This window comes from Arachis hypogaea, chromosome 16 (assembly GCF_003086295.3).
Source record: "Arachis hypogaea cultivar Tifrunner chromosome 16, arahy.Tifrunner.gnm2.J5K5, whole genome shotgun sequence".
In the NCBI taxonomy this organism is placed as follows: Eukaryota; Viridiplantae; Streptophyta; class Magnoliopsida; order Fabales; family Fabaceae; genus Arachis; species Arachis hypogaea.
Window position 1 is genome coordinate 130,956,340 of NC_092051.1, and position 9,782 is coordinate 130,966,121.

General features: G+C 34.4%; 1 protein-coding gene across 1 annotated transcript; it reads left to right on the top strand.

Annotated features, from left to right (window-relative positions):
• The first annotated feature begins 4,500 nt into the window (after positions 1 to 4,500).
• LOC112755031 (protein AUXIN SIGNALING F-BOX 2) lies at positions 4,501 to 8,022 on the top strand. The gene is made up of 3 exons (XM_025802909.3): positions 4,501 to 6,099; positions 6,568 to 7,063; positions 7,150 to 8,022. The coding sequence occupies exons 1-3, from the start codon at positions 5,648 to 5,650 to the stop codon at positions 7,915 to 7,917; spliced, it is 1,716 nt and encodes a 571-aa protein (XP_025658694.1). The 5' UTR covers positions 4,501 to 5,647; the 3' UTR covers positions 7,918 to 8,022.
• Positions 8,023 to 9,782: the final 1,760 nt, after the last annotated feature.

The following is a 9,782-nucleotide window of genomic DNA, read 5'->3' on the forward strand; positions in this document are numbered from 1 at the left end:
AGAAGATGATAAATTTGAATAAGATTGATATCAATAATATAGTTCTTTCTTATATATTCCATTGTCAAAATTTCATTTTATGTTTACATTCTGTATATTTGCTATTTTACATTATATATAAATTACTATTTTCAAATAAAATACTAATTTATTCGTTGTTAATTGAGAATTGACTATCAATTGTTAACTATCGACATTCATCATAGATTGAAAAAATAAAAAAAAAATTGACGCTACTGGCAGATTTACCGATGAAAAATCCCGACCGATCATTTATATTAAAAAAAATAAAAAATATTTTCCATCGAATTTACCATCGGATTTTTCTGATGGTAAAGTGGCACGAATGCTCAACTTTTGATGCCATGTTACCGTCGGATTTTTTCCGCCGGTAATGTTCATTAGATCTTTTCCCATGAACCATCATATTTTGACGCTAAATACACTGCAAGTTATCAGCGGACGTCAAAATCCAACGGTAAATATTTACCAACAAGATTTATACCGTTTGATTTAATCCGACGGAACATATACCGGTAAACATAATTTTGGCGGCTTCTTTTTTTTCACTGGTAAATCTGGCAGTACTCAACGTTTTTCTTGCAGTATAAGTAAAATACTTAATTAGTACTTCAAATATATACATAACCGTTCATTTCAAAACATTAATTTATCACGGAAAAAAAGACAAGACACTTGAAAATACATTATTGTTAACAATTAGAAAGTCTATCATATATTTTGCACTGGCGGTTGCTATGACAAAAGAAGTTTTGGAAGGTTTTAAGGATTAGCCAGAGAAGCTCCTTGAACAAAAGAAGAAAGGAGCTCTTCGAGTGGTATTGAATAAGAGTTAGAAATAAAAGAAGATAGGTTGCTTTGTGAGGAATACTGGAGGGATGAGTCGTGTGACGATGATGAGTATCGTGGTTAGGGATGAGGTGAATTTGAGTGTAAGTTTGCAAGAAAAAAGTCATATAGTGCAATGGGATGGAAGAGAAGACTTAACAAAGGTTCTTGACATGATTGTATAGTGGCAAGAAATAAAAATAGATGTGAGATCTTCCAACTATGCATAGATTTTCATCGTTTGGATCTACATCAATTCCTTCGTCTTTGGATATCTCAACGAATATTATTAGTGTCATCATCTACACAACTGAGCATAAAAAGAAATACACCACAAGATATCATAGGAGTGAGAATCGAAAAATGATTCCCAATAGAGATTAGTGTAATATTTCATATATAATTTATTCATGAATTAATATTTAGGTAGTCAATCATTACATATCATCAATCAATGATCTAATGCACATATCATATGCCTCCTTACATGCTTTGGCTATGCGCTCAAAAATCGATTTTTCAATCACTCAACAAACATTATCGGCAACCAATCTCGACCTTATCCTATCAATGAGGATGGCTATGAATGTACCGGTAGATAATCTCAATCCTGGCATTGTACTTTTAACTTGGGACAAGCCTATTTCATTCTATGCAATGTAACCATATGTATATGCAACCATGTATGGATACAAGTATCATTCATGATTTTAAACCATGGTTGATGAGGTTCTTAGTTAAACTCATGTTAAGTTTTATTGAAAAGATTCATTTTTAGTACATAATAGTGATGTTGTTGAAAAAGGGAGGATTAGTCCTTGTTGTAACATTGAGAATGAATCCTTACTGTTGAAATAATGAAAAGTAGTCCTCGAAATTTGTACTGGAATACTGAAAATCAATCTTTTTGTGTTAAATTTTCACAAAGTTTTTTTTGAGAGGATCAATTTGTATAGTAAATTGTAGGATCGATCCTCTTATGTAAAAATGCATTAAAATTCATATTTTGTCATCTTTTAGCCCATAAAGAACCTCGAATGCATAATGAGGTGTTATATCATACATTTGTTTAAACAACACCAAACATTAAATTTAGAAAAAAATAAATATACATTATAATTTACTGTTCTTATATATATGAACCACTTTGAAAACTCTTAACCATTAGTCTTTATGAATTTTCTTGGGTTATAAAATATCAAGTTGGACTCTCTTACACCTATCTCTCACTTAAGGGTTCATGAAAAGATAAACTAACTTATGGTTGCTAGTGTTAAAAGGGTGAAGAATGTGAGACTTTGGATGATTTGTTTATTTGAAATAAGCTCCTAAGTTGGTTAGTGAATGGTTATTGGCATTTAAAGGGATGATGGTATGAGTGATTAAGGTGTTGTATGAAGTGAGGAGATACTGTAACTAGGGTTATGTGTGTATATTGTGAAGGTTTTAGTGGAGATTGAGTAGAGAGATTATAATTTAGTGAAATGCATGAGTGAGGTGTTGCATGTATGAACATACTTGAAATTTTGAGTTGAAGGTGATATTGTTTAGACAAGAGGTGAGAATTGACTAGGTCACCAAGGTAAGATGTATATGAATAATGAATGGTAAAAGTGATAGTGGAGAGTTCAAGATCTTATTGTGATGAAGTGGTGGGTGCAAAAGGTGAAAAGGGTACTGTGCCATTGTTCCTCATATTTCTCTTCTCATAAGATCGATCTTTATGTTATTGTATAAAATTGGCTCTCCTTTTTTTTATTTGGTTGATACAAATAATGGAATAACAACTAAATTAACGAAAGATATAAGATATTTTTTTTACCTTGAGTCATTTTACTTGAATATGTGAAATTATGAAAAATTAACTCGTGAAGGAAAAAATATAAAATTCAAAAGAAAAAATAAAACAATCTAGATGTATAGAAAAAAAATATAGAAGAATACAATTTAAAATTAAAATATTAAAATTCGACCTTTCAATTTTTGTTTCAAAAAATTTAACAATTTAAAATTAAAACTATACCCTCCCATTTCTGGTTTCAGAAAATAAAAAATTAAAAATTAAAATGAGATCTTTTTTATTTCATTTTTTTAAATAGTCTTTCATATTTAAAAAAAACAAAAAAGACAATATATTTAAAATATCATGTTTCAAATCTATATTAAAATTTTTTAGCCTTCAATTGATGCTTAATATAATTAAATAAGCATATTACTAAGGTTTTAGGAGTATGTTCTCCTTTCACATAGGTTTGGGGAGAGTATAACATGAGCGACGGAAGAGTGACTGGTGAGAGCTAGGTGGAGTGTTTGAGAGAAGAACACAGTAAGATTTTACCAATCAAGGAGATTACCAGAGAGAGTGCAAAGAGGGTTGCTTCAGGTGACAAGAAAGACTTACGTAAGGGTAGTGCTAGAGTGACTAATAAGGTTTCGTTTTGTGATAAGGGGATGGGTCTTTTGAAATCTTGGGACTTGGTAGGGTTGATGTCTTGGATGGTGATACGATAGCAGTAGTCACGGAGAAACAAGGTGATCCAACACCTCTAAAGATTAGCTTTACTGAAGAAGTTAGGAACACTTTATTAGAACCTTACAAGAAGGCCATAGTGATTAGGGTTCTTGCGAAACACTTTAGTTATATGGCTTTGGTACATAAACTGAAAGGGGTATGGAGGCTTAAAGGTGGCTATAAAGTTTTGGATGTTGGGTTCAATTACTTTCTCTTCAAATTTGATCTCAGGAAAGATAGGGAGAAGGTTTTATTAGGGGTTCATGAATGATGTTAGGTCATTACATCACGGTTAAACTATGGTCTTCGGATTTTAAACCATGTGAGATCTTCTTTGGGAACACCATGGTTTGGATAAAAATTGCGAGATTGAATATATGATATTACCATGAAAAAGTGATTATGCATATTGCCTCCATTGTAAGTAAATCAGTCAAGGTAGACCTTGCAACCAAGTTGGTGGAGAGAGGCAAATTTGCTTAGACTTGTGTTCAAGTGAATTTGGGATAGCCTGTTGTTCGGAAAGTGGTTGTAGACGACTATGAATATAGCATGGAATATGAATGTTTACAATTGATATGTGAGAAGTGTAATTCTTTTGGACATGTCGCAGGTGAATGTAGCATGATCGTGGTTACCTCGGCATATGTGGATGACCAGATAGGGGCATTTAACACGGCGACGGATCATGAAAAATGTTCGTCAGACTAGGTTTAGCAATTTTTTCAATTTGAATCTATACCCATTAATTTTACGCCAGTTACGAATTCCACAGAGAAGATAAAGACAAGCATGTTGTATGGGAGAAAGGAAAGGATAGTTATGTTGAAAAAAAAAGAGGACTGAATTAAGATTTGTGACGAAAGAAGAAAAAAAGTGGGTCAAACCAAAAAATTTTTTCGGACATAAATGACCGAACAAAGATATTAATAAAAATTAACGAATATATTGTAAAATAAATAAAACTATTAACTCATAAAGCTATCAAATCATAGTATTAAAAACATATATTAAAGACAATAAATACCTAATAACAATTATATAAAAAAATATAAAAAGAAAAGGAAAATTAAGATTTTCGTAAGTTGTCTTCTGAACTGATATCCATATTGTTCAAATTAAGATCTTCGAATTTCATTAAATTGTGGTTTCTGCAAAAGGTAGGAACAATATTATTATCAAATTCATATTTCATATGATTACTTAAAAAAAATAACAAGTTTCATTTTCATACTAAGTTGGTTAAAGCCAAACACTAATTTTATTTAATTTTTAAATCTCTTTGTACTTGATTACTGCAAAGACATTGGCAGAAGGGGAGAGAGAAACAAGAAAGTAGTGAGGTGAGGTGAGGTGAGGTGAGGGGGGTTCACTTCGAAAGCAGTGACAAAGACACATGCATGTTCACGCACTCAACGGCCAAGATTCTCTCAAAATCCCATCATCAAAATCGACGCTTAACGTTTCATTCTAACCTCTGAGCCCAACCCTAAACCCTATCATAGTTAAGGAATTAGGATCAGGTAACCAACCATGGTTAAATAAATCAATCCACACTCAACCAATTGGGCTTTGAGCTAACCCTTCTCTCTCTTCTCTCTCTCTCTCTCTCTCTCTCTGACTTTGGGTTTCAGCTTTAACAAAGAAAGAAGCATGTGAGAGTGGCAGAAAGAGAAGAAAAGGGTTTCGTTTTTTTTCTTTCCGCTATTGAGGTGTGTTCCTCTCTGTAGTCTATAATGTAATTACGATCTGTGCAAAACAACCTTAGATTTTCTCAGATCTATCTATCTATCCATTTTATTTTTTTTTTAACCGATATCCTCGTCGTCATCATAACCATTTGATTCGGAAAAATTCTTCTTTTTCCTGTTTGTTTTTTTTTTCTTTTTTACCTTTCTTTCCATCATTTCCCGATTTTCTCTTACTCCAGTTGTGTTCTGTAGAGAAAACTTGTGTCTATTTTGGTTACCCTTCAAGCAGATCTATTCTGTGAAATGTAAAATTTTCAATTTTTATCGGTACCTTTTTTCTCTTCTGTAGATCTCTCATGATGTTCTATACTTAGAGATCTTGTTTTTCTCGCCATTGTTCATACCAAGGTCTGTTTTTTCCCCCTCAGGTTTCAGATCTTAGGTCCACCATGGTGTAGATTAAGTCGTTTGGGGTGTTTGTTTTGTTTTTCCTTTTTTACCCCTTCCCTTCGGAGAAGATGGAAACTTTCCCGGAAATTTTGGGGGGTTTGAGCTGCTAAGTTAAGAAAAGAGAAAAATTGGAAGAAAATAAGAGATGAATTATTTCCCAGACGAGGTAATAGAGCATATATTTGAGTATGTAGGTTCACACCGTGATAGGAACGCTTTATCTTTAGTGTGCAGGAGCTGGTACAGAATAGAGAGATGCACAAGAGAGAAAGTGTTCATTGGTAACTGCTACTCTATAACCCCTGAGAGGTTGATTCAGAGGTTCCCTTCTTTGAAGTCTCTGACTTTGAAGGGAAAGCCTCACTTTGCTGACTTCAGCTTGGTCCCTCATGGCTGGGGTGGATTTGTGTATCCATGGATTGAAGCACTTGCTAAGGGGAAGGTTGGGTTGGAGGAGCTTAGGTTGAAGAGAATGGTTGTCTCTGATGAGAGCCTTGAGCTTCTTTCTCGTGCTTTCCCTAATTTCAAGAGTCTTGTTCTTGTTAGCTGTGAAGAGTTCACTACTGATGGTCTTGCTGCTATAGCTGCAAATTGCAAGTAAGAAATGATTCTTCTTTTTAGGGTGAATATTTTTTTGATGATTGTGTTGTTTTTGTTTGGTTTTGATCTTGTGTTGCTTTTTGGTTTGTAACAAATTGATGGTTCTAGCTGGTTTGGTAGCTATAGTGTTTTAGTTTTGTTATGTATGAATATTTCTCAGTTGATAATTGATAATTTGGTTGTACTCTTTAAGAAAAAGTGGTTGAATGGCTTTGAAGTTTGAAGTGAACTTATTCACTTGTCATGTTTTACTGAGTACTACATTGATCTGTTTAAATTTGTTAAGTTATTAGTATTTTTTTTTGTCTTCTCTTTTAGGATAAGTTGTTTGCTGTGCAATTGTTGGGGTTATGGATGAACATGTTTAAGAAATCTATTTTGCTTATATACAATAGAAATGGAGGATGATAAAAGTGTGTTCTTGACTCTTCATTTTGTTTTTATTTTTTCGGGATTGCAATATAGGCGTCTTCGAGAACTTGACCTTCAAGAAAATGAAGTTGATGATCACAAGGGTCAGTGGCTTAGTTGCTTCCCCGACAGCTGCACGTCGCTTGTCTCTCTTAATTTTGCTTGCCTTAAAGGAGAGATTAATACTGGAGTGCTTGAGAGACTTGTTGCAAGATCTCCTAACCTTAAGAGCTTAAGATTAAACCGCTCTGTGCCCCTTGACGCACTCCAGAGGATAGTGGCGCGAGCCCCTCAGCTAGTAGATTTGGGAGTAGGGTCATTAGTCCATGATCCAGCTATGGAGACCTTCGCCAAGCTAATGACTACCATGAATAAGTGCAAGTCAATAACAAGCTTGTCGGGATTTTTGGAAGTTACTCCTCGCTGCCTCACAGCTATGTATCCTATTCTTCCGAAATTAACATCCTTAAACCTGAGCTATGCAGCAGGCATTCCAGGCAGTGATTTGATAAAATTGATTCGTCACTGCAAGAAACTTCAGCGCTTATGGGTAAACACATCAGGCTCAAAATCTTTTCCAATTATATGTATATTGTTTTGTTGGTGGATGCTGATAACTTTTATAATTGTGTGCAGATAATGGATTCCATTGGAGATAAAGGGCTAGGTGTTGTAGCTAACACATGTAAGGAATTGCAAGAATTGAGGGTTTTTCCTTCCGACAACATTGGTCAGCATGCGGCTGTCACAGAGAAGGGATTGGTTGCGATATCTATGGGCTGCCCGAAACTTCACTCATTGCTCTACTTCTGCCACCAGATGACAAATGCTGCCCTAATAACTGTGGCCAAGAACTGCCCGAATTTTATCCGCTTTAGGTTGGCCATCCTTGACGCAACAAAACCCGACCCCGACACAAATCAGCCACTGGATGAAGGTTTTGGGGCGATTGTGCAATCTTGCAGGCGTCTTAGGCGGCTTTCCCTCTCTGGCCAGCTGACTGATAAGGTATTCCTCTACATCGGAATGTATGCTGAGCAGCTTGAGATGTTGTCCATTGCCTTTGCCGGGGAGAGCGACAAGGGGATGCTCTATGTTCTGAACGGATGCAAGAAGCTCCGCAAGCTTGAGATCAGGGACTGCCCTTTCGGCAACACGGCACTTCTGACAGACGTAGGGAAGTATGAAACAATGCGATCCCTTTGGATGTCGTCGTGCGAAGTAACCGTTGGAGCATGCAAGGTGCTAGCAATGAAGATGCCGAGGCTAAATGTTGAGATCTTCAACGAGAATGAGCCAGCCGACTGCGAGCCGGATGATGTGCAGAAGGTGGAGAAGATGTACTTGTACCGGACATTGGCTGGGAAGAGGAAAGATGCACCGGAATATGTATGGACCCTTTAGGTGCATTTTTAGGTCAATTTTAATTTTATTGTTATTATTGAGCAGTTTGTACGTTAGGCTGACTTATTAATGCAATTTTAGCCTTGTGTAGTGGTTGGTTTGTTATTTCATTGCATTTGCTAGATTTATGCATAAATATTAGATGCCTTAACTTTCTTCCTAGTTCTTAATCATTATTATTCCATAATAATGTCTCCACCTTGTTATATAGATTTAGAGCGTTTCTCTACTTGTTTGATGAGACGTTACTTTAGTTTCCGAGGATAAAGTGTGACCTTGATATCCATTAAGAGGTTAAGCACAAATCAAATTAGTTTTAATTATAAATTATATAAAACTTTCCGTTCAAATGTGCTAAGCTTATGTTTTGAATCTTGAAAAATATTTATACGTGTGTTGAGTATTGTATGAAACAAATTTCAAGTGCTCCTTCTCTTGTTATTGTGAAATTATATTTTTCACAATTTATCCAAAACAAAAATAGGCATCAAGCTGCAATATTTGGTCCGTCTAGCATTTTATAACAAATCAACTTGATCAACACTGAATGGTATGCATTTTTCCACAATTTCTCAATGTCATTTCAGAACAATTTACTGTTTGGTGAGTATAATTTGATTATATGCTATGGCCTTGAAGCAGCGTCATATCATGTTGTATTCTAAGGTATATTCTTTTTATCAACAAGCATCCAAGCCTTTGATAAATGAGGATTGAGCATAATTATAACTTTTAATTAGAGCCCTCTTTTGGGGTAGAGTTCAGATCCATTAGCATATAAGTAAAGTTGGACCCAGATATGATGGTTGGTATCCACTTATCCTAATTTAAAGCAGCTGCACATGACTAATCAATTGGTTGGAATTGGAAATTCGACGCCTCAATTTTGGACCATGTTTGAACCCATAAAAAAAAAAAACCTTTTTCTTCAAAAATAGCTTTTACATAAAAAATAATAACGTTTGAGTTGTAATATGAAAATAGTTTATAATCAAAACTAATTTTTTTTAGCTAAAAATAGCATATAAGTGGTAAAGCACTGACAAAGACACAAGATACGATACAATACGAGATACGCAAATATACAAACAGTCTTGTTACACATCAAAGTTTTTTTGGCAACCAAGTTGGCCCAAACTCAACTAAAACCACTTTCATTACACGCAGTGTATACACACGCGCACTTCATTAACACAAATATATCATTCTTCGTTTTTGCGTTCCTTCTTCTTTTTCTTTGCGTTCATCCTTCTTCTTTGCATTCTTCTTTCTCCTTCTTCGCGTTCCTTCTTTTTCTTCGCGTGTTTTCTCTCCATCGTCGTTCTTTTATTGCTGCCATGGTTGCTGCGCTTTTTCTTTTCCTCCTTTTCTTCCTAGTAATTTTGCAGCAATGATTTTTTTTTTCTCTTAAGAGAGTGAAATAAGAAGAAAATGAAATAAGAAGAAGATGAAGAAGAAGCAGCAGAATATGAGGAGAAAGAGGAAGAGGAAGAGTTTTGAATTATACAGAATTTATCAAAATAAATATACATTGAAATTTCTTAACAAATACACAAATTTCTTAGTTTTTACACCCAAAATGTCTTCTTTAATGTTGCATTTTTTTCTTCTTTTTTTTCTTATTTCTTTCTTTCTTTTAGTTGAATGAATGTAGGTTCATCATCTTTCTAATAATTTTGCAGCATTATGTATTTCTTCTTTTTTGTTTGATTTTTTTTTGTTTTTATTTTTGTTTAGAGAGTAAAATAAGAAAAAACTTGAGAAGGTAAAACAAGAAAAAAAAGATGAATAAGTGAAAAAGGAAGATGATGATAAAAAAGAAGAAGAAGAAGCAGTAGAAGATGAGGATGACGAAAATGAAGAGT